Source organism: Strongylocentrotus purpuratus, unplaced genomic scaffold (assembly GCF_000002235.5).
Source record: "Strongylocentrotus purpuratus isolate Spur 01 unplaced genomic scaffold, Spur_5.0 spur5_scaffold_6, whole genome shotgun sequence".
Lineage (NCBI taxonomy): Eukaryota > Metazoa > Echinodermata > Echinoidea > Camarodonta > Strongylocentrotidae > Strongylocentrotus > Strongylocentrotus purpuratus.
This window is the reverse complement of record NW_022145612.1, coordinates 8,743,264-8,768,883: the sequence shown is the minus strand read 5'-3', so window position 1 is coordinate 8,768,883 and position 25,620 is coordinate 8,743,264. Positions and strand designations below refer to the sequence as shown.

At 36.9% G+C, this 25,620-nt stretch overlaps 1 protein-coding gene and 5 non-coding genes across 8 annotated transcripts in view; 1 reads left to right on the top strand and 5 right to left on the bottom strand.

Moving 5' to 3' along the window:
• Positions 1–18,071, top strand: part of LOC594652 (protein FAM214A) — a 38,444-nt gene extending 20,373 nt beyond the window's left edge. For all 3 annotated transcript variants that reach the window (XM_030973622.1, XM_030973620.1, XM_030973621.1), the window contains exons 4-12: positions 780–905; positions 7,657–9,361; positions 10,364–10,492; positions 10,864–10,931; positions 11,273–11,384; positions 11,976–12,134; positions 12,959–13,027; positions 13,478–13,650; positions 14,107–18,071. In XM_030973622.1, the coding sequence (XP_030829482.1) occupies positions 780–905; positions 7,657–9,361; positions 10,364–10,492; positions 10,864–10,931; positions 11,273–11,384; positions 11,976–12,134; positions 12,959–13,027; positions 13,478–13,650; positions 14,107–14,263 (2,698 nt within the window). In that variant the 3' untranslated portion in view covers positions 14,264–18,071. The remainder of the gene's footprint in view (positions 1–779; positions 906–7,656; positions 9,362–10,363; positions 10,493–10,863; positions 10,932–11,272; positions 11,385–11,975; positions 12,135–12,958; positions 13,028–13,477; positions 13,651–14,106) is intronic.
• Positions 18,072–22,206: 4,135 nt separating this feature from the next.
• Positions 22,207–22,325, bottom strand: LOC115919598. Its single transcript, XR_004061948.1, has one exon. It is a non-coding gene; the product is annotated as a U5 spliceosomal RNA (small nuclear RNA).
• Positions 22,326–22,834: 509 nt separating this feature from the next.
• LOC115919613 lies at positions 22,835–22,953 on the bottom strand. Its single transcript, XR_004061962.1, has one exon. It is a non-coding gene; the product is annotated as a U5 spliceosomal RNA (small nuclear RNA).
• A 697-nt stretch (positions 22,954–23,650) lies between these two features.
• LOC115919591 lies at positions 23,651–23,769 on the bottom strand. Its single transcript, XR_004061941.1, has one exon. It is a non-coding gene; the product is annotated as a U5 spliceosomal RNA (small nuclear RNA).
• A 513-nt stretch (positions 23,770–24,282) lies between these two features.
• On the bottom strand, positions 24,283–24,402 carry LOC115919558. Its single transcript, XR_004061912.1, has one exon. It is a non-coding gene; the product is annotated as a U5 spliceosomal RNA (small nuclear RNA).
• Positions 24,403–25,099: 697 nt separating this feature from the next.
• LOC115919590 lies at positions 25,100–25,218 on the bottom strand. The gene has a single exon (XR_004061940.1). It is a non-coding gene; the product is annotated as a U5 spliceosomal RNA (small nuclear RNA).
• Positions 25,219–25,620: the final 402 nt, after the last annotated feature.

Here is a 25,620-nt window from a genome sequence, read left to right as displayed (position 1 = left end):
ATTAATTATGCAGTGGGATTTGGATGTCAGAAATTTTAGAGTATTATGTTGAAAGCCACCAAGGGGAAAAAGGCCCTTTGATTAATATTTCTTGCTTCCAGGGAAAATTGAATGATTCAAATCCCGAGATCATGCAAATCAAAATAGCAAATATTCCAGGAAGATGCACTCAATCTGTCATTAAAATTCATGAGAGCTGCAATTTCCTCATTGAGATTTTCCATTATTGTTGCATCATTAAAGATTTATTGGTTCGTAGAATTTTCCCTTCAATTGCATGCATGTAAGCGAGTGTCTCTTTTTATCATAATAATTCATTTTGAGCTTTATTTTGATACAATACATCAGCCTAAACTCATATAGTAACAAAAAACATCAATTGGTATCACAGTATGCATAGAATAGTGGGAGATGGAAGAAATACCATATGTTTACCGGTAATGCAATATGTTGCATTCTCCTTCAACCTTTTGTTTATACAACTCAAGCAAATATTCCCCTTTACTCTGCAACCTATCAAATTAGATTTCCTTGCATAATATATTTTTGTTTGCCTTCTCAGAATGGCTATATCAGATATTTACTGTCAGTCTCTCCACATCTATCAGAATTCAAGGTGAATACAAATACGCCATTATCAGACACTAGAGTGCAAATTATGCACTTTAAATTGGGGCAGCTAGGCCACATTATTTTCTCCTCAAGAAAGAAGCAATTGTAACCATAGAAAACCGTGATGTGCTATTTTTTCCTTTCCATTTCTCTTCGCTTCCTTACAGATTCCCCGATGGCTACAGCCATTTCCATGTGTTAATGCAAGCTGTGAGATCTTTTCTTCACTTTTCTCAGCTCGGTGCTTGGCTGAGTAGCACTCACGGGAGAGCGCCTGCAAATATAGTGTACAGGTGAGGCCTATTTGACTTGTACATTGCTTAAAGGGATTGATCAGATTCGTCAAGGGTGAAAAGGCTCTCCTCTTTTTCCTAAAATGCCTCGGTTATAGAAATTTGTATGTGAAGTAAGAGGAAAAAAAATTGAATAATTTCTTTTTTTTTAAACCAAATGTTAGTTGATGTAGGATTAATGATATGTTTATCATCGATCATACCTAATGATGCATGCTGTATCTGTCCAAAAGAGCTTTAGAAGGGCGGTATATCACATAAATTTTTTTGTGAGTAATGATAAATTCAGTGAAAACACACCCTTGGCTAGAATTAAATTTTGAACTATTGCCAATTTAAGGCATGATACAAAAACATAGTTACAAAATGCTAATGAAAGATGGATACATATTTAACATATGGTGGTAACATGATATTGGATTCAGGCATGGGAATATTCTTTTCTCTTTGATTCTCCGCAGACTTCCAAATGAAAATCTTTCGAAGATTATTTTTCTTTCTTCAAAAAAGAAATGCACTGTTTGTGAGTTTTATGCCAAATTTCTCTAGTGTAGTTGGGTTCATGGGTGGTTGGGAACCGTGGACACTCGTAAGAACTACCTTTCCTGTGACGACCACTCACATAATGACATCCTATAGGGGTATGTTTATTTCGGTGCTTTACAGGGAAAAAGTAGGTCCTCAGGTTATGCAGTAAATCTCCAGATCATCCTCTTGATTTTTTATTCCCCCCAAAATGTGTGTCCTTAAACATGTAATGACATACTGATGTGTACATATGAGTCAGCATTTATTGGGAAATGTCTATCATTAACACATACATGAATGTAGAGTTTTTTTTTTATTGTTAATGATACTTATTGTGTGATAGGTTTCAAAGGTCATTATAAAATCGTGTGAAGTACCAACTGTGATCCTGGATTTATGACATTAGTACCAGGGTATGAGCCTGGGCACAGCACCTGCAAGTAGATAGCCATATTTAGCCATCAGTTAGAGATTAAAGGGAGATCAATTTTCTCCTTACATATGCTCACCATGAATATTGTCCAGACAGATAGAAACACAGATTAAAGGCCTGTATTTGAGCACACAGAGAAAGATATGTGTACATATTATATATAGATAAACGATACAGTCAACATTATTATGCAGATTTCAAGAGAATGTAACTCTCGTGGATGTATGACATTCATCCGTGATATGATTTACTGTGCATTATAAGGATAATCTCCTTCTGTTTGTATATACAATACAATGCATAATGTACATGCACATGTAGACTGGATACTGTTATATTTATCATATAGGTCAACATGTAGATCAATTATCTTACTGGTTCATTTCATTATGATCCTTCCTCAAATCTATATCTGTATATAAGTCAGTTGGTACAGGGTGTATGTCTTTGTATTATTTCTGCTTTTTCTCTTTTGGGGAAGGGGAACGTGAGCAGATATCATGCTATATGTACATGTTCATACACACCTGTACAGTATTGTATCCATGGGTCAATAGGCCTGCACAAATTTACATTTGAATTTGATCGTACGAAAGCTTCTCTTGGGAACATAATTGCTCCTGGGTCAATTTTTCTACACCAATTGAAAACCTAATTTTAGCCCAAGGCTTAACACCAACCCTAAGCCTAATCCTAACCCTCCTTTAACCTAAACCCAAATCGCAACCCTAAGTGTACTTTTGATGAAATAAAGTGCAGGGCAATAGTTACCAGAGCAAATGAATATTCTACAGGTAGGCTTACAAATGGGTGTATCCCGTTATTAATCCCTATACAGTCAGGTTTGTGTAATATTTTGATCATGGACACAGGATGATGATTCATAAATTATCATTGTTTCTTGATAGAAAGTGGTAAGGGTAGTCATAGCGAATATGAAACCACTACATATACCATGTCAAGCTAATATGATCACATTCTTAATTTGCCATCCTGGAGCATTAACACTTGTCATACTTTAAAGGGAGATATCAAGCTAAAAAACCAAAGAAAGGGCTTTGCTTCCTATTATATATATTTGCTGTTGATCAGCCTACAAACCTTTAACAAAAGGCTGCAATGTAAATCGGTGCTGAAATCATAAAGCTAGCTTCACAACTGTCAGTGCAAAATGATTTGTCAACAAACCTTATTCATAGCTATACATGCGTATTATATTGAGCGGAAATCAATTCAGCTGGAATGGCATTGAAATGTGTGTTTATTCATGCATTTGACAATCACGTACTGTTGAGTACTTCATTTAAAGGTACTGGCTAGCAGTTGTATAAATATTTAGATATCATCTGCAGTAGTTCATCCAGATTGTCTGTTTGGAGCCCGAAAGGCATTAACTCATGTCGTTTTAAACATAGCTAACACCCTTCTGGTTCCAAACAGATGACATATCCCTTACATTTGCAAAAATGTCAAGGAAAATTGTATATTTGGAAGATGCCATATGTCATTGAATTTTTTTGGTCATTTATTACCAGTACTGTCAGTATTAACATTAGAAGATTGATGTTACTCATATCATAAGCAAGCAAAATTTGTATGCAAGTGGCTATAATCATGCGATGTAATCCACTGACCAAATTTGCGCCCCAGTGAAATGAAGAGGTGATGGCATGATTTTTTATTTTACAAAGGTGGGGAATCCATCGATTGGTGTAAATCAATACAATTTTGAAGAGGATAATAACAAAGATTTTGAGGGGAGTATCCATAGTGCTAACACGACCTGAGTAATAAAGTACATGTATATATCATATTTGCAGTCATGTGCAATAATTGCCAATTTGCCATGGAAGGTTTGCAAAATGAGCAGTTGGCGATCTTGTCGTTGTAGGCAATCTATAATGTAGCTCGAACCATTCCCGCATTTCTTCCCGGTCAATTCAGTGGGTTCTTGATTGAAGCTCGACAGTCAAAACAAGATTGTAAGGGCATGGAATCCCCTTTAGGAATTTGCAAAGTACACTGGCAGTCAATGATGGATCTGATTTCTGCAGACCCCTTGCTCTAATATGCTCGAGTGTCTATCTCCTTGATTTAAAGAGTTGTCTTGTCTTGGTGTTCAGAATTAATTTCAATGAAATAAGATTTTGATTGTTATCATCTTATTTACAAAAGTATCAGACACACTTTTTTTTTAGTTCAAGTGAAATAAAAGGAGGAAATGAAAAAAAAGTAGAAATATTCATGTACTTCATGTTTTGTAGCTTTTTGATATTCATTGATGTTTACCAATGAAAGCTAAATTGCTACCAATTTGCTGCGAGCCTTGTTACATTAGTTAATTGTTTTGACATAAAATGAAACAGAAACAACCTAAATATAACATGTAGTATTAATTATCTTTTATTCAGCATGAAATTATGGACAAGGCTAATTGCAAACTGTATATACATACATGTATTGACCATTATTTTTCCTGAACAATGAGAGTAAATTGAAATACAATTATTTGTAACAAGTCAATGAAATAATTTGTTATGAAGCGCACTTTTAATAAATGCATTATATTTGATTACATTACCAAAATGGAATTACTCTGAGATTTAAAACGAATGGGTTTGTATGTTGGATATATGCATGAATTTTTTTTGTTTAATGCATTGAAATGTGAAGTGCCTTGATAACCAAAGTAATGTATTGGAATGGCATTGGAAAGCTTTTTAGCCAATTTGAAAGTGTCATTGTAAACGTATCCCATGAGTCATTTTCCATTTGGGCAGAAATGTCACATTGTGAAAGGATATATCTCAATAGCTCATTTGATGCTTCCCCTCAGGCACATAGCAATGTATCACCCGTTTAGAGCCAGAAGGGCATTAAGTCTGTGTTAAATTATATGAGCTGATATGAGGTAATGTCCTTCTAGCTCTCAGCTGATGATTTGTTTTTTTGTTTTCCTGTTCCTAGTCGAAATTGCAGAGAAAAACATGTTATTGGAAGCCATAATTTGGATTAATTATAATTGTGTTTGTGCACCATTGACCACATAATGGCTTTTACATAATTGAGCTGTACATTTACGTGTCTACCACCCCTCACACCCACCCACCCACCCACCCAACCAAACCCAATTATGGTTTGAATACATACTCTATGATGTTGTTCAGTGTTTTCAATTGACTAAATTATATCTTGTAGCATTATTGTGAATGTCAAATTAGCTAGTAGTATGCAGGATTTGTTATGGTTCGGATAGTGCGCATACAAATTTACATCAGTTTGGAAATACTGTATCTGTAGTAGGTGTATCTTAACATATTTTCAATTTTGCATATGATTGGTAATTAAGCTAAAATAGAAATATGCAAACAAATTTTTCTGGCAAAGATGAATTATATTTATATCAAATCAAAGCAAAAATTAATAATTGAATCTTAATCCAGAGAGAAAACAAAAAATGATATCTATGTATAAGTAGCTTTTACCTGTACACATCAGGACTACATGTAACCTTCACTGTGTAATATACATGTAGCATTCCACGTACATATACATGTACATGTATGTGCTTGGGACATGATAAAAAATAAGATGATTTAAAAAAACCTGAGATACACATGTTTATACTGGCTTATAGGATTTGAGAAATTTGTACATAGAGTCCTAAATGTGCTTAGGAAAAATTATGATATTCATGAAGGACATACTGAACATACTGATGTGAATAAGAAACATATGTTATTTAGCCCTGTGCTTGAACCATTGACTTGTCAGGAAACTGGAGGAAGCTCTGTATTTCACAAGCTATCTTCACTAGCTATCTAAATCCTTACAATATACTCCTTCATATCTCCCCCTTAATCATCCAACATACCCTGACTGATGGGTGATTTGGATTCTAATCTCCCCCTTTAATCGTCTAATCTCAATTTCCCTGGCGTTGACAGCAAGCTAAGTGCTTCTGCACAATGTATGCTGTTCCGTGCGATAGCAAGCCCTGGTGACTTTCGCACACAAACTACGTACTATGCCCAGCTGACTGGCCTGCCCGAATCTGTATTTAGCTTGCCTCATTAGATTTCGGTGTAAACCTGTACACGTTCCATCACTGAGCACCTTATACATTATACCTAATGGCATTAAAGGTGGTATCATATTTTCAAATATGCTACATCTATATGTACCTACATGAACCCAGATGTAATGATGGATAATACCATGATATGCAGAATGAAACATCTGTGTTAGGGTATGCAAATGAATGTTAATTTATTAATATTTTGTTAATTAACTAGCTTTGTATACGTACTTACAGCAGCTTATGTAAACTTTATGCAGGAGTGTACTATGGCAATATATATGGGAAAGCATGTTGGTTCCTCACTGTCTCTCATTCTCGACCCCTCTCTCCCCCTCTCTCTATCTCTTTCTTTCTCTCTCTCTCTCCCTCTCTCTCCCTCCCTCTCCCCTCCCCCTCTCCCCTCCCCCTCTCCCCTCCCCCTCTCCCCTCCCCCTCCCCCTCCCCCCTCTCCCCCTCCCCCTCTCTCTCCCCCTCCCCCCTCCCCCTCCCCCCTCCCCCTCCCCCCTCCATCCTCTCTCCCCTTCACAAATGAAGATAAAAATCACAAAGATACATCCTTAAACCACAACAACAAAGATGTTAATCAGTAAATAAAGTTGTAAATTTTGTGATTTCATTCGGTGCAAGAGCAAATTTCTGAAATTGACCTTTTGTGAACTTGGGAAACGTGACTCTTTGAATTGTGTCAGACCTATCCCTATAACATGTGACGATCTATGTTAAGAGTGTATTAGTCATGGGAAGTAGTATCACAAAAAATCTGCTCATGCCTGATTAAATGTGTGGTTGACATGTAATAAAATAGTCAGCTCTTCAATTGTGGTTAGCTTACAGACTAATAATACTCTCCAATAAATGAATTCAAAGGAATTTTGCGATTGCTTTACATGATGAACTGTAATTGCCACCTAAGTTTTCCAACGCATAGATGAGGGTGAATTAATTGTGGTTAATAGTGTCATTAATCACTGATGAGACACACTTACTTTAAAGGGATTGAGTAACTTTGTCTCCCATTCTGAAACAAAATCCTGGATTTAGCTCATGCTGCAATGATAATTATAAACCTTTAGGGGCGTGTTTATGCTTCACTTTTTCTGGCCAGAATCAGGCAGTTACGCGTTTAGTTTAAAACACGGTTGCGTCCATGCTCACTTTTGTAGAATCACCGAAAAACGGCGATCACGATCGCTGATCGTAAACTCACAAAAAGATGCGTTTACAATTTGTAAACGCGTTTAAATGGGGTCAACGCACTGACCTCTAGTGGGTCTACGTAGCATGCACAGTGAAGGTTTGCGAATCCAGCTGGAAGACCAATTAAGGCCACACAAGGAGAATTGCCTGTAGGAGCCAGAGAAGTTAGCATAAACAGTACACCTTGGAACTGCGATTACGATGAGCGTTAACGATGAGCGTTACAAATCGCTCATTCTGCCTTCAAAAGTGAAGCATAAACACACCCTAGGTCAGTCAGGAACCCAATGACTTTTACAATCCAATTGCCTGTCTGATTATCAAGATATGATTGAAAATCGAAAACAAATTTTGTGTTTTCCTAACAGTTTTCATAACACTACAGTCTTTTGGGGAAAACAAGTATGGTAAAACCTGTCACTCAAAGGTTCTTACTTTTTGTTGTCAAGGTATATATTACAGATGAAAGCTATTGCTCACAACCATCTTTGCAATTTTTTTTTTCATCACAGAGTTTGTGCACATGGGGAGTCATTTGCTGAGAACACCAAGGTTCAGCCCGAGCTTCACACCTTCCCTTTCCTAAACATCTCAAAGTCAAGCAGTCTCCAAGTGAGCGTGGCGTCGTTACCACGGCAACATGCCATCCCTCAACCTGCCTGCTTTAATCTGATCCACAACAAAAGGAACAACAGGAAGACAAAGACTTTTAATGAATGTGAGACAAGTCACAGACAGAGGAGTTGTGAGGAATATGGCAGTCAAAAGCAATTTTGTCGCACAGATCCTAGTTATCACACGCGGGGCAGACATGATCCCACGTGCGGTGTGCGGGAGAATACCGAGCCATGCGATAGGCATAGAAGACATAGCCGAGAGTTTCAGGGTGAGAGTGAAAAGCCTAGCATGCACAGACAATTTCCCGGTGTCGGTGAGAGCGGTTCGAGGAGAGGATCGCTGGAGCAGGAGTGGGGGTTTGAAGCAATACAGCAGAAGAAAGCGCAAATGAGGAACAGCAATAAGTTGAGAGACAGTCCCAAATTGATCAGGACTTTTCCTAGCGCTTACAGGACCGAGTACAGCCAACCACCAGGTGAGGCTGAGAAGGTGCAAGAGAGCATAGAAGATATCTTCACTCCTCTCACGTCGTTGTTGGATGTTCAGAATCTGAATACAATTGACAGAATTCATGATATAGTGTGTGAAAATGTGAAGGATACAGAGGATATGAAATACCATGAGAAACTGGTAGAACTAGAGGAAGGCTTGTCATCACTGAAATTACATCATATACCAGCTACACCTTGCAATGTGTATTACACTCCAGAAATAGATAGCACTGAATCACGAAGCACTTCTATATGTTCAACGGATAGTGATCAAGGAATCCTCTTCACTGCCGGGACTTTGTCCGACGTCTCTGGTGTCTTTACTTCAGAGTGGGAGGAGAATGAAATCCTCCAATCTAAAAGGGAGAAGCAATATTCAGATGATCATAGTGTCTGTGAAGAGGATAGTCTGAAGTGTGAATCGGAGGGATTGAGCGATGTGTATGAATATGCAAAGACACAAGACCAAGACTTCTGTAGTTTTGATTCAAGACTTCATCATCACTCTCCTCTAGAGAGATGTATACATTTGACGTCGTCGAATACTAGCCTAGATTCATGTACATATTCACAACTACATGGGTCGTCGAACTCACTGGTCAACCTCGGCCATGATGTATGTCACCAGCCCAACGCTGCTCTGTGCTTTATACCCAGCGATGGTGCCAGAGTGTCAGCAGAAGAGTGCGCGGCACGGAGGCGACACGTGAGCGGGAATTCACAGGACGGTCTAGAGTCGGGCAAGAGTGCCAGCTGCGAGACCCTGACAAACCAAAGTGCAATACAGAGCGACGGCAGCGAAAGTCAGTGCTTCAATGCCGCCATCTTTAAGAAGAACAAAGCCCTCCAGGACTCCAGCTCCATCAAGTCTTCCCCTTCCTCATCACCCATAGCCTCACCCAGGAGGGGCATGAAACCAAGAGGGTGTGGCGCAGGGTGGGGCGAGGATTTCAAGCCAGATATACCCGCTCCGTTCAGCAGTAACGGGGCTGTGCCTCAATTGAAGGATGAGAAGGAGAACTCTGAGAGCGCCTTTCAGTTTCCCCCACCAGGCAAGGGCAAGTCTCTACTCAGGAATGTACTCAGCAAATCTCACCAAGTTGAAGAGGTTTGTTTTATCCTTTTTTTTAATTGTTTTATAATCCTTAAAAATAGGCTTATTTATCAGTTCAGTGCCCCGTCTTACAAAGAATTACCATTGATCCAAATCAATCGCAAGTCCTCCAATCAATCGCAAGGTTGTAGTCTTCTATCTCTTATGTACATAGTTGTGATTGATATCAACTCTTTGTAAGACGGGGCCCCAGGAAAGAACTATTTATGATGATTTTACTAGCAACGTGCAATATTTATATAATATTGACTGGCCTTGAGGGAGATAATTATATTGCCCAAACTAGACCCATATTGTTCCGAGTCGAAGACGAGGGCAATATGGGTCTTGTGAGGGCAATATATGTGGTATCTACCAAAAGTTAAGCCAGTTAATATTGTTATTGTTATCCAAATCAGACATCTAGATAAAATACATAAATCAAGCATGACAATCTCAAAGAACTGAAACAACTTAGTCAAACCAGCACTGTGCATCCATATTAAGTGCTTGACGAAACATTTGATACACTGCAAACAGTGTGTCTTTGGTGTGATTATTACGTCACAATAGAGTGCGCAGGTTTAATAGATGCGTAATGAAAATGACAAAATACGGCGCGGTCAATACAAGACTATATTTTCACTCGTCTCTACACGCAAAGTCAATACGGGCAGGGAGACCAAGGAAAATACAAAGAATATACCCCTCCGTTCCCACTGCTAGTGAAAACTAGGGCAATACGGTTTTGTAAATGACCAGCTCAGATGTCTGATGCGGGTAATAATAATGGATACCTGCACTTTTTAAATTGTCAACTCTCTCGTCTTCTTCAAAGAATCACCTCTTCAGTTACCTAAACTGTCTCAAGCAATCAGTCATTGATTGCTAATGATATAATATAGAATGCCTGAAAACAACGTTTATAAAAGTGAATCATATTGTTCTTACAACCACAGAGTTAGGTGTACAGTGTACTAATGTTTTTTTCCATACATTTTCTTCACCTCTGTTTAGGCTCAAACCGAGATAGGCCGAGCTGTTCCCAAGGAATCCAGTGCTAAGGCCAGTATGAGAAGATCTTTAGACGATTCCAGCTCCTATGTGTTCCATCCAAGAACTGGTCTCCCTATCAATTCCAGTCCAGTAAGTAAAGGAAATCCAATTATCAATTCTAGGTCCATACTTTGCAAATACATAGCTTCATTCAGAGGCGATTCCTCCTTTTTTATGTTTATGTTTCTGTATATGATTAATGTCTATGATATACATCCAGCTCTTTGACTATAGTCTCATATGGAACATTGACAAAACCCTTGCAAAGTAATGCATGCACATATAGGGGCATATAATACGAACAGACCTAAAAAAAGAAGGAATGAACAAGTTTTTAACCTCTGTTCTCTTTTAGCATCCATTTTGTTTGTTTATATGCTTAATTGTCTGTTGTTGGTTTTGTTTACAAAAGAAAAATCTTGATCTAATACTTCTTGTGTTTACTTTTTTGTTTATTTCAGGCACCACTAAGAAAAGCCAAGACAACAAACGACTGCCCTTCACTACTTAAACCAATAGGTCTAACCAGGTTAGTGTATAATCCTTTTCTAAACTTATGCATCAGTACTGTGACTACTACAAAATTCCATATCTTTATGGAACCTTAGCAATTGTGGGGAAATGTTCTGGTGAAACATAATTACTTTTAATGTGTATCAAGTGTCTTTTTCTGGTGTCTTATGTGATACATACAATGTCAACCACTTAATCAAATTACTTTCTACCAAACTAACACTAGACAGATATCTTTTATTAATGAAGCACCAAAGAATTCTCATGACTTTTTAAAAAATAAATATTGTGCCCCTCTTTTGCAAAATCCTAGATCCACCCCTCAAACTTAACATGGTTTGCTTTGTTTTATTTCAGCTCTCCATCGTGCAATAATCTGGAGAAACCCAGCTCTTTGCTCCTAGGTCATCCAATGCGAATGCTCAGTACGAGTGCTCCTGCTACTAGCTGCCTTCTAGGAAACTTTGAGGTACGAAGGTGCTCCAAACTGTGCCCCGAAGACAGTTGCCCCCAGGCTTTAGTTCGTCAAGGGGGTTGCTGTGGGGTTTTTGGCTAGATTTGTGTTGAGAGTTATGGTTATATATAGTGTCGAATCTAGGGTTGAAGCCAGGAATTCAGATCATGTAGGAAGTTACCCACAGAGCATTTGTCTCAAGAACATGCGCTGTACAACCAGATAAAAGGCCCTCTGTGACAGATTTATCTTGATCATTCTCCTCATCCTGTATTACTCTCTGACTCTCAATGCTTGTGACACTTTTATTGTTTGGCATTCAAATCAGCCAATTTCATTTGAAGGGGTAATGAAACTGTACAGCTAATTGGGTCTCTCCTGGTATAACTATGTGCAGGTAACCACTACACATCCCCATACACACACACACTCTATTAGAATACTACTTATTGTTTTGTGCATAATTGCACCGTCAGACGAGCAACCGTGCATAAATGCGAAGAAAGCAACCAAAATGTTAAAGCAACTTGAGGGTTCCATCTCTCTATTTCCAATTACTTTTCAGTTTGTATGTATATAATTCTTTATCCGCTTTCCCCTCTACAGGAGTCTGTACTAAACGGCAGGTTGGAGCCGTTGGGTACTATAGATGGCTTCACTGCAGAGATTGGTGCTAGCGGTGCCTTCTGTCCAAAACACATATGTCTACCTGTAACAACTTTCTTCTATAGTGTGTGTGATGATGATGCCCCTTCTTCATACTTTGTAAGTACTGAAACACGTTCCATAATACATTGGTTCCTAAATGGAAGGATGTGTTTATGGGGTGACACGACATTTGCTCCTGCGACAATTGCTCCGGGCTTTATTTCGTCTAAGATGTAGGGTTAGGGTTAGGGTTTCAATAGGGTTTTATGTTAGGTTTAGGGTTAGGTTTAGGGTAGGGTATAGTGTTGAATCCAGGGTTGAAGTTAGCCATTCGATTAGTGTATGAAATTTACAGCGGAGCAATTGTCGCCGGAGCAAATGTCATGGAATCGTTTATGGTGATGGTGAAAAATATAATTTTGATGACGGTTTGGAAGAAAATCATAGAAATGTATTGTAATAGAATGCAAAAATGATTGACTCACTTGGAATCTACATAATTCATTGTATGGACTACCTTTTGTTATCTATTGGAGTCATGAAGGAATTCTTGTCAAAGATTTTGAATCAAGGTCCATATTCAAACAAAAGTTCTGAGTCATGTTACCATTGATCACAGTTTACAATCAAATCATACATCACAACCATTAGTCAACCCGAATCAAACTTTTGAATTAAGCTGGTGTTTAATAATGCTTGAAATGTTCCGCTTCAGTATATTGAATTACAAATTTCATGCAACATTGCTCGCTGTAGTCATGAAGATGTTTTTTTTTTAATCCTCTTCCTCTTTACTCTTCAACATATATCCTCTATTGAGAGCCAGAAGGGCATTAACTCTGAGTATAAGTACACAAGTGGAGTCAATGACATTCTGACACTCAGCAGACGATATGTAAGCTTTTAATAACCATCTGCCTTCTCTGTTGTTGCTGTTGTAGGGTCACATCAACCTTGAGGGTCTAAGCAAGAGGGGATATCAAGTGCCTAATAGCGGCACAATACAAGTGGTAAGAAACGATTACATGTCATTCTCTCTCTCTCTCTCTCCTGAGTCGTATGGAAGAATCTGCAGTGTTTCTGGCTATCCTTCATCAGGGCAAATCTGGAAACTGTTTTTTATGTTGCTAATGAAACTGAAAAAAATCGAATATCTTTTGGAGGTTGTAGCTTGCATTTGATATTTTATGACATTGAGGTACGAATCCAGAGTTTTCACCTTTACCATCTCAACAGTTGGAGACTGCTCTCGAAGCTGATTTTCAATCCAACTTGAAAATGTGCTCAGGCCATTAGAAATTTTAATGCATGAGTTGCAAACATGTTGATTTATGATGGCTGCTATTTATGCCTCCACTGTACCAATTCATTCTGATTCATGATCTGGTAAGATAGACCTACAGCCTTAAATGACATGGGACCTTTTTATATTAAAATTGTTTAATCTGAATTTTTCCTAGACTCTGTTCAATCCAAACAAGACTGTGGTGAAGATGTTTGTGGTTCGTTACGATCTGAGCGACATGCCACCCAACTGCCAGACCTTTGCTCGCCAAAGAATTTTCTACATGCCCAGCGACGTAGATATCAACGATGACTGCGACAAGGACCTTCGCTACCTCATGCATATCAGGTGGGTGGGGCTTTGTTGGTTACTTAGGGTCAGGGGCAGATCTAGGGTTATCTCACAGAGGTGGGGGGGGGGGGGGGGCTGGGGAGGGGGAGGGGAGGCACATGTGTTCAGAAATGCTAGCAAGCTGAAAAATAAAGGGTTGTCGATTCTGGTAGGGGGAGGGGGCACATGTGCATAAATTTGTGCACATTAGTTTCCTGTTGTGTAGTTAATGTGTATCATATTTGATTTGGGTGGTTTGGGGGAGGTGGGCCCCCTTTGCTCCTCGTGCCCCCTATGGTGCAGGTGGTCATCAGAAGGATCAGTCCATGGCGGAGGCATAATTGCCTCCTGCGTGCAGTGGAATAACTCTTGTTAACAACTTGAGATGATAAACATCATATCTTACCATGATATTCCCGATGTTACCCTTTTGCACACGTCACCAACAAATTAAATTTCTTCTTTTCCTCACAGATTTCTGACATCCAAGTCGGGCAAAGTGTACCTCCATACAGACATCCGTATGATCTTCGCCAGGCACACCCCAGATCTAGAGTCCAGCTTTGGCACTTTTGAGTTGCGTTCCTTCACCGAAGTCCCCACCAACCCAAGATTCTCACCAAAGAAATGACCCCTCCCCATTCTTTATCAAGTCTTTAGAGACAACTAGATAGGTGGAACCAATGGAGTCGGCAGTGTGAGTCTCCTCTACACGTGTATGAGGATATGTTTTATTTTTAATTGAGAAGTCATAGTCCTTCAAGGACTCATTATTATTTAGCAGGTGTTTGTTTGGTAGAAATCCCCAAATGCAAGTTTGCAAATTATTTGTTAATGTGCTTAGCTTTGTCTTCTTCTCGAGTCACTACACAAGCAGAATCTGATCTTAAAGTTAAACCACCCCCCCCCCCTTCAGTTCAAGGGCACTATCAATATTATATTGTTATACCATTTTGTGGAACAGAAATAGTGCTCAAAAGCTCAAATACATTTTTACCAAAGATGCTAAATTTAGAGTCTGAGAACTAAACATACAAAGCAAAGGTGCAGTTACTGTTACAACAGGGTTATAAGTATTATGCCATCCTAACAAAGCTGTTTGTCTATGTCATTGGTTAATTTCATTACCAATTACATATTGGCCATACCATTTACTTGTAAATCTTATAGCAAAAATTTCAAACATCTGACAACTTATTTTATCACCATAGAATCTTTTTAATAGATATCGAACCTTTTTCCAAAAGAATCGATGCATTCTTTCATTCAGCTGAAAATCACCAGATATGCTTTTATTTGCTGCCACATGATTTTTTATTAACTAGAAATTTAAAAAAATGCAATTAAGCTTTCACTGTCCACCCACTGTACTTTCAGTTAGAGAGACTTCACTGTTTTTTGGTTAATTGAGAATTAATAAGTTGCATCTATTTTTCTTTTTTCTTTAAAGAAAGAACTTCACTGTTATTTCAGTGATTTTCTCTTTAAGTTGATGAGTTTAAGATAACATTTCAAACAGAGTTTAAATATCAAGGAACACAGCGTGGGATTTGCTAATACATATACATCCATCACATTTGGCATGAGGTCTATTATTGCCATGCTTGTTTATTTTTCTCAATATTTATTGATATTTATGATCATCAATCAAGGAACAAAATTATAGATCTTGCAAAAGAATAATATATACATTACACATGTTCGTAAGGTGCGGGATATCGTATTAATTTTACTATTTTCAATTTTTATTTTCCCCTTTAGACATATTCTAACTTTCAGCAGTATATTTTCTCTTTTTTTTACCTGATTGAGGAAGGACTCTTGTTTTGTTAACTCTTTAAAAATAGCATGTTTCTGGGCATTTCCTTTATATCTGTTTAAGTAAAAATTGAATGTATACTAATTATAGGTTTACTATGTTTGTTCTCTCTCTCTTTCTCTTTTTCTCTCTAGACTAAAATAAAATTTGTGAAATGTGCAATTTACTTGATGTCATAATTTGAGTTCAAATTTGGGGAACTTTATTGAAATTGTTTTTAAAAAGATTTGGTAAAGGTTTTGCTTGGATATTTTTATTTAGTTATGTTCATGTAGTGATTAAAATTTACTAACTACCGGTAACCCTATTTTTATACAAGAGTTTAGTTGATTATTTTAGTTTATTGCTTTTAATTACTTTTTTATGGCATATATAGTTCAATATATTTTCAATAGGATATGAATAATATACAGCTAATGAAATGCTTATTTTTAAAAATATATATATTTTATTTATTTTTTGCTCATAGATTAACAAAGATATATGTATGAATTTCAAGAACACTTCAAATGCAGCTCATTCTGATAAATCTACTATTAGTTTTAGTTTCATTTCATGTAATAGGAATAGTTCACAAGACAATGTTTTCTGAGTGGATATAAAATGAATTCATGTTAAGCCCACTGCACACTAAACGATCTGACTATGATCCGACTTAGGAAGAATAGTATAGTGGGGTGTGGGCTTTGGTGTTTTCACTTTAATTGGGGGGAGAGATACAAGAAGGCATTTATATTTATTTCTTTCAATTGCATCACAAATTTCACAAATTTAGATTGTATGTAATACATTCTCATTCAATAATTTTTCAATTCATCCATGCATGATATACATGTTATTCCATTGAAAATTCTTTTTTTTCTTTGTCATATGATTATGAACCACCATATGATATCGTACACATGTAATATTTGCATGCATACCGTGAATGGTACAGAATTTTGAGAGAAGTAAGGATGGCATATTTGTACAATGTTTCATGCTAGAGAAATTTGTGTAAATATGATCATAAATTGATGAGCTTTGAAGAGAATGGTATCTGTGTATGATTCACTACATGGTTCTACTGTTGTCCATGACTGAAAATATGTGCGCCATTTCTCAAACTATTAAACGATCGTCTCCGATATTAGTATGCTGTTGAAAGATGCAGAGATCTTTTTTTTTAGCAATGTCGTAAGCAAGACCATAGATCTTGAAAGGTCGAGGGTTCTTTGTGGATAGATGGATCACTTATCCGATGTTCTTCTTCTTCTCAAAACAGAATGTGCTACATATCAAATTCATTTGGGTATTTTTTGTTTTCATTAAAATTAATTGACAACACATTTGACTATTAATATAAAAAATAAAAATAAATGACTCTGTCTTGCAATAAGTCTTGCTCATTGCTATAAAATCATATTGTTTTATAGAGATGTAGACAGAAGTTACTTATTATTTTCATGAGTTCAGGCTATGGATTATGTAGTCTTTAGTGATTGTAAAGAGCATGAATCACTTAAGGAGTGCTTTCTCTGCCCAACTATTCTTAGGTGTCTGAGTGACTTAACATTTAGATTAATCTTGGCCACTAAGCTTTACTATAAGCATGTAGTGACACAGTTCTTTTTTTTCTCTCAAAACTTTTAAATGGGCATTTTACCTACTTTTTCTGTGTGTGAAACAAGATTAAAACATTTGAATGCAACATCATTCAGTGTATCACTTGGTAATGGAAGAACCTCCAATGACTGGCGCGATAGCTGTCTATTGTTCTGTTTTTAAGTGAAGTATTCGACTATAACATGTTTGCAAAGAGTTTTAAATAGTCGACCTATACGTAAGGCCATGTCAATAGCTTTGTCATTGCTATTGAAATATGCAAACATGACGACAACGTATTGTGTAATTTGAATATAATTTCTATGGGGTAAGGAGTGGAATTGCCCTAGAAGTTGAGCAGGATAGGAGTTCCAACAACATAAGAGAATTTATTTCAACAAAGTACTTTCACCCAATATAAACACCTTTTAAGTCCACTCCAATTGGAAATTAATGCAATAAATATTGATTTGCCTTTTAATAATTTTTGAAATATTATATTTAAGTTTTATTTTATTGAAAGTTTTCTTATCAATGTTGTTATGACATACTTTTTTGGTTTGTGAGGTTTTAGTTTTGGTTATAGTTTGAGGAGTCCTTTTTTTTTTAAGTGTGTGATGTTATTCAACCCAAAGGGAAAACCAAAATTGTTATCAATTTTTTTAGCCAGTAGAATTTTATTTTGTAATTGATATCTATTTTCTCAAATAATATATATTCAAGGTCTAAAAAATAAACGGTCAAACTAATGATTGGTGTGATATATAGTACCTCGGTTCTGAAATTTGATAGGAATGTTTGAAGTCAGCAAGGAGATTATTATAAAGTATTATAGGACATATGGAGTACATATGAACCACCCTGTATATTTGCTGTTATATTTTTCATTATAAAGATTATAATCATTAAGTAATATTCTATAATGTAGATGTTTATGTTAATATCAGATAGAAATATATTATTATTATTATTAATATTATTTAACTGAGAGAATAAACTATATTTATTCCAGGATACATGTATTCTGTAAACGTAATGAATGGTTATTTGTTATTTTCATTTGCGTTTATGGAATAGTGAATCAAAAGAAGACAATAAAAGAACAATATGAGGGATAGAAACAAAATGTTATGAAAGGGATGAAAAGGATTGAGTAACAAGATCATATAATGATGAGAAAAGTGATGTGGTGGAGTGCTGTTGGGAGAGAGAGAGAGACAGAGAGAGACAGAGAGACAGAAAGAGAGAGAGACAGAATGCATAAGTGCAAAGAGATAAAGATGAGGGAAATATTGGAAATCAATTTTGTATCATAGAAATCGAAGCACATGGTACAAACAACAGAGAGGGAGATAAACCTTATTGAATCATACACTAAAATTTATTCCAAAGTCTATTTCTTGTATCCAAATGGGTTTACATGAGAAACAAAATGAATCAAGTGGCTCAAAGCCAACCGGCCTAATGAATATCTCATATCGCTCACTTCATTATGACTTAAAATAAAGTTTTAAGATTTAAAAAAAAAGTAGAGAAAATCACTTTATCCACATTGCTCTACTCCTCTACTTCGACAGAAAACTTGAAATACGTTCCTGTAGGAATCATATGAGGCATCACTTCATTTTATAATTAAATCCATCTCAAATTAAAGTGAAATCAACTCCAAAGTACTGTTAAATCCTTTTGGGAGTGGGTGGGACTATTTTTCAGTGTAACACAATCGCAAAGACTTTCAAGAAATCAACTCAAATCATATTCGGATTACGTCATAATACGTCAGTGTAATGTCTGCACATGCAATAGGTGATGGACTGAAAGTACCTTAGGTTTAATGTTTGAAGGTGTTTACGATCACGTTGTCTGGACAGCGTATTGACCCCTCCTTGTATGAATCGTCAATGAGTGGATTTCTACTCCTAACAACAAATTATTTCAATCTGGACAGCAGAAATCCAGATTTACACCGAAATTGTTTAGTTTTCAGGTTCTGGATTTCTCTTTTACTTTTCTTTAAGGGTATATGAAAGATACCAGTAGCCAGAATTAATTATCATTTATCATTACCCTTTAAGTGAGGGTTCTGCCTAATATTAAAATATTTCATGAATTGCAAAATTATCAAATTTATAAATTACACATGAATTGTTAATGTGTTACAATGGCAACAAATAATAAAACAGGCCTTCAATCATTTTGTTTTGGTAATTTTATTTTTATTGTAAAGCAAGACATTCAGTATTGAAAAATAAGCATAGTAAAGCAAAGGGCACGATAATTTCAGAAATACAAACAAAAAAAGATAATTACAAGACTTATGACTTTTATTACTATAGCAACATTAATTGGTTGAGATAAATGTTACATCTATCAACTGAGCACTAAATGGTATAAGCGTTATACCAATCTGCAGGGCACTAAATGGTATAAGCGTTATACCAATTTACAGGGCACTAAATGGTATAAGCGTTATACCAACCTACAGGGCACTAAATGGTATATGCGTTATACCAATCTACAGGGCACTAAATGGTATAAGCGTTATACCAATCTAGAGAGCACTAAATGGTATAAGCGTTATACCAATCTAGAGAGCACTAAATGGTATAAGCGTTATACCAATCTACAGAGCACTAAATGGTATAAGCGTTATACCAATCTACAGGGCACTAAATGGTATAAGCGTTATACCAACCTACAGGGCACTAAATGGTATAAGCGTTATACCAACCTACAGGGCAGTAAGTGGTATAACGCTTATACCAACCTACAGGGCAGTAAGTGGTATAACGCTTATACCATTTAGCGCCCTGTAGATTGGTATAACGCTTATACCACTCAGTGCCCTGTAGATTGGTATATCGCTTATACCATTTAGTGCTCTGTAGATTGGTAAAACGATTATACCATTTAGTGCCCTGTAGATTGGTATAACGCTTATACCATTTAGTGCCCTCTAGATTGGTATAACGCTTATACCATTTAGTGCTCTGTAGGTCGTAATAACGTTTGAACCAATTTAGTAACCTGTAAGTTGTTTTAACGCTTATAGAGGACACTAAATGGTATAAATGTTATACCAACCAACTGGGCACTAAATGGTACAACTGTATATTGACAAATTAAATACAAATTATGCCATCAACTTAGAACCTAAAAATTTCAAAATCCTTAGCTTCCAGCTATCAAAATAACAGAAATATGCAAGTACAATCTTTTAGAGTATACATGTATTTGATGATTGATGACTGTGTCCACTGTGACGTTGACATTTAAAATACAGTCAAACCTGCTTTAGCGACTACCTGCATAGAAAGACCACCTGTCTATAATAATGACCACATTTTACGTTTCCCTTGACAATGGCTTCTCATTGAAACATGTTCTAAAGGAACCTGTAAATAAAGACAACCTGCCTATAAAGACCATTTTCTTGTCTGCCTCGAGCAGTCTTTATATGCAGGTTTCAATACATTTCACGTGTCCCATTCAGAATTAGATTCATCGTCGGAGTCTTCGGGCAGCGGCTCGCAGGCGTAGCATACACCCTGCAGGAGAAAAGAATTGTCAGATTAATTGTAAAATGTAAAAACCTCAAAATGTACGGAAATAAGTCAAGTGCACTCTCCTAATTGAGAGTCAAATTACAGATCCCTTGGTTGGAGTGGAAATCCACTCTCAAATATAGTGGAATCCACTCTCGAAAGAGGTGATCCCACTACTTTCCAGTGGAATCCACTAGCATTTTGAGTAGATTCAACCCTAAAGAAAGTTATCCCTTATATGATTTATACTCCCCTGAATGAAGAGGGAAGGCCTTAAGGTCCAATTAAAATATGGTACAAGCTGCTTACGAAAATGTATTAAAAGTGGACTGGAAGAAATGGATCCACACAAAAAAGTGAAAAGAGAAAATGTGGAAGCAGAAAGAAGAAGAAGCAGATGAAAAAAGATGATGTGATGTGTGGTAAATGGTAGCAAACTTTTGATGGAAAGAATAACAAATTGAGAAACGAGTTTTTACATGATAATGATGAAGAAGAAGACGAAGAAGAAGAAGAAGAAGAAGAAGAAGAAGAAGAAGAAGAAGAAGAAGAAGGAGAAGGAGAAGAAGAAGAAGAAGGAGAAGAAGAAGAAGAAGAACAAGGAGAAGGAGAAGAGGAAGAAGAAGAAGAAAGTTATTATCTCCAATTATCTGACCGTATTTTATATTTATATTTCCTAGAATTATCAATGAAAGGTTTTAAAGTCTTATTAATATTTATGTACGTATTATGAAGAACAAGAGGAAAATGAGTTAAGAATTCAAAGTCCCAGTCCATTTTCGTACAGACAGTATACCTGAACATCTGCATAACACTGTCGACAATACATAAATGTACATCTTCTGTTCTTGCAATGCCTGGCACCCTTGCTTTCCTCCTCAACGCATATAAGACATCTTTTCTTGCCTAGTCCTAGTCTGTACAACCAGCCACACATACGAGGGTAGCTGTGCCTCAGCTCGGCCAGGAAGCCGATGTCCTTCTGTAGAAAGATTTAGATGAATAAAAACCGAAATTATTCAAAATGTCAGGATTTCAATTTCAATGTCCATGTTCCCTTGCTCTACATGCAGTTTGCGATGTGCTGATCTAGACGTTTATTTATGTCTGCTTATATTGAACACAGAATTCGTAAGAAGCAGGTCTAGAGCAAAGAACCCCTTAGATTTCTGCATCCCTTAAAAATATATATTTGATTATTGATCAGCAACTGACCACAGACGAACATACGAAATCTGTAGGATTAAATACCAGTCGGCATGGGCTGCTACCCGCTGATATAAACTTCAGACATGGCTTTGATCTTTTCTGACGTGAAAAACGTCCGCAAGATATCAATTGAAAAATTTGAGAATTTAGCTTTCCAGACATAGCAACAATTAATGTGTGCAGATCGGATTCAGAGAATGTAGTTCATTCATGAATAACAGGTAAATGCAATAACTCGTCAGCATAAGTCCCCAGGAAAGAAACATTGCATTGCACCTTGCATACGGTTATACAGTACTGTAGCTAATGATACCTTTTGGGAAGTCGTCGAAATTGCTTCAAAGCATAAATCACTCAGTAATTGTCCACAGTATCATAGTGAAATATGTGATATCTTTCTTTGCATTATTCTTTTATAGCCTCGTCCGAAGACGAGGCAACGATAAATTGTTATTTACCGATCATAGCGGTCCTCTACACGGAAATCTTTAGTAAAAGGCGAAAGATTTGTGCGTGATGCAGTGAACCCACGGATATTGAATAAAGATCGCGATAACAAAATGTAGGTATAATAAGTTTAGTAAATCAATGGTTAGTAGATTTTCTTAACCCGTAGAACGTGGCATTCTTATTCTAATTACGAATATTATGATAAAAGATTGTGCCCTACGTCCAAGCTATTATCAAAAGACCGGTCCGGATTACTAAAAGATTCCAACGTTATGCATACTGTTTTACTAAACAAAGGTGGTTCTTGAAATCCGGGATGCTTGCCTGAGGCCTGCCCGACATAGAAACAAGTAATGTGTGCAGACCGGATTCAAAGTATGTAGTTCATTAATGAATAACAGGTAATTGCATTAACTCGTCACCATAGGTCCCCAGGAAAAAAACATTGCATTGCACCTTGCACAAGTTAACAGTACTGTAGCTGATGATACCTTTTGGGAAGTCGTCGAAATTGCTTCAAAGCATAAATCACTCAGTAATTGTCTACAGTATCATAGTGAAATATGTGATATCTTTCTTTGCATTATTCTTTGATGGCCTCGTCCGAAGACAAGGCAATGATAAATTGTTATATACCGATCATAGCGGTCCTCTGCACGGAAATCTTTAGTAAAAGGCGAAAGATTTGTGCGTGATGCAGTGAACCCACGGATATTGAGTAAAGATCGCGATAACAAAATGTAGGTATAAGAAGTTTAATAAATCAATGGTTAGTAGATTTTCGTAACCCGTAGAAAGTGGCATTCTTATTCAAATTACAAATATTTAAATGATAAAAGATTGTGCCCTACGTCCAAGCTATTATCAAAAGACCGGTCCGGATTACTAAAATATTCCAACGTTATGCATACTGTTTTACTAAACAAAGGTTGTTCTTGACATCCTGGATGCTAATTGCCTGAGCCCTGCCCGGCATAGAAACAAGTAATGTGTGCAGACCGGATTCCAAGTATTGTAGTTCATTCATGAATAACATGAAAATGCAATAAGTCGTCACTATAGGTCCCCAGGAAAGAAACAATCATCAAGTTGATTATATAAGTAAACTGGTCTAAAAGTTGCGCAGATGTCGAGCAACTAACTACATACGAACGTACGCAATCTGTAGGATTAAATACCAGTCGGCATGGGCTGTTGGACGCTGAGATAAACTTCAGAAGAGTTTGAGAACTTTTCTGACATGAAATACGTCCGCTAAATATAATATGAAAGATTTGAGAATTAAGCTGCTACCTTGCACACGTTATACAGTAGCTGATGGTACCAATTGCTTCAAAGCATAAATTACTCAGTAATTGTCTACAGAATCATAGTGAAATATGTGATATCTTTCTTTGCATTATTCTTTTATAGCCTCGTCCGAAGACGAGGCAACGATAAATTGTTATATACCGATCATAGCGGTCCTCTGCACGGAAATCTTTAGTAAAAGGCGAAAGATTTGTGCGTGATGCAGTGAACCCACGGATATTGAGTAAAGATCGCGATAACAAAATGTAGGTATTAGAAGTTTAATAAATCAATGGTTAGTAGATTTTCGTAACCCGTAGAAGGTGGCATTCTTATTCTAATTACGAATATTTAAATGATAAAAGATTGTGCCCTACGTCCAAGCTATTATCAAAAGACCGGTCCGGATTACTAAAAGATTCCAACGTTATGCATACTGTTTTACTAAACAAAGGTGGTTCTTGAAATCCGGGATGCTTGCCTGAGGCCTGCCCGACATAGAAACAAGTAATGTGTGCAGACCGGATTCAAAGTATGTAGTTCATTAATGAATAACAGGTAATTGCATTAACTTGTCACCATAGGTCCCCAGGAAAAAAACATTGCATTGCACCTTGCACAAGTTAACAGTACTGTAGCTGATGATACCTTTTCGGGAAGTCGTCGAAATTGCTTCAAAGCATAAATCACTCAGTAATTGTCTACAGAATCATAGTGAAATATGTGATATCTTTCTTTACATTATTCTTTTATAGCCTCGTCCGAAGACGAGGCAACGATAAATTGTTATATACCGATCATAGCGGTCCTCTGCACGGATATCTTTAGTAAAAGGCGAAAGGTTTTGTGCGTGATGCAGTGAACCCACGGATATTGAGTAAAGATCGCGATAACAAAATGTAGGTATAAGAAGTTTAATAAATCAATGGTTAGTAGATTTTCGTAACCCGTAGAACGTGGCATTCTTATTCTAATTACGAATATTTAAATGATAAAAGATTGTGCCCTACGTCCAAGCTATTATCAAAAGACCGGTCCGGATTACTAAAAGATTCCAACGTTATGCATACTGTTTTACTAAACAAAGGTTGTTCTTGACATCCTGGATGCTAATTGCCTGAGCCCTGCCCGGCATAGAAACAAGTAATGTGTGCAGACCGGATTCAGAGTATTGTAGTTCATTCATGAATAACATGAAAATGCAATAAGTCGTCACTATAGGTCCCCAGGAAAGAAACAATCATCAAGTTGATTATATAAGTAAACTGGTCTAAAAGTTGCGCAGATGTCGAGCGACTAACCACAGACGAACGTACGCAATCTGTAGGATTAAATACCAGTCGGCATGGGCTGTTGGACGCTGAGATAAACTTCAGTAGAGTTTGAGAACTTTTCTGACATGAAATACGTCCGCTAAATATAATATGAAAGATTTGAGAATTAAGCTGCTACCTTGCACACGTAATACAGTAGCTGATGGTACCAATTGCTTCAAAGCATAAATTACTCAGTAATTGTCTACAGAATCATAGTGAAATATGTGATATCTTTCTTTGCATTATTCTTTTATAGCCTCGTCCGAAGACGAGGCAACGATAAATTGTTATATACCGATCATAGCGGTCCTCTGCACGGAAATCTTTAGTAAAAGGCGAAAGATTTGTGCGTGATGCAGTGAACCCACGGATATTGAGTAAAGATCGCGATAACAAAATGTAGGTATAAGAAGTTTAATAAATCAATGGTTAGTAGATTTTCTTAACCCGTAGAACGTGGCATTCTTATTCTAATTACGAATATTTAAATGATAAAAGATTGTGCCCTACGTCCAAGCTATTATCAAAAGACCGGTCCGGATTACTATAAGATTCCAACGTTATGCATACTGTTTTACTAAACAAAGGTGGTTCTTGAAATCCGAGATGCTTGCCTGAGGCCTGCCCGACATAGAAACAAGTAATGTGTGCAGACCGGATTCAAAGTATGTAGTTCATTAATGAATAACAGGTAATTGCATTAACTCATCACCATAGGTCCCCGGGAAAAAAACATTGCATTGCACCTTGCACAAGTTAACAGTACTGTAGCTGA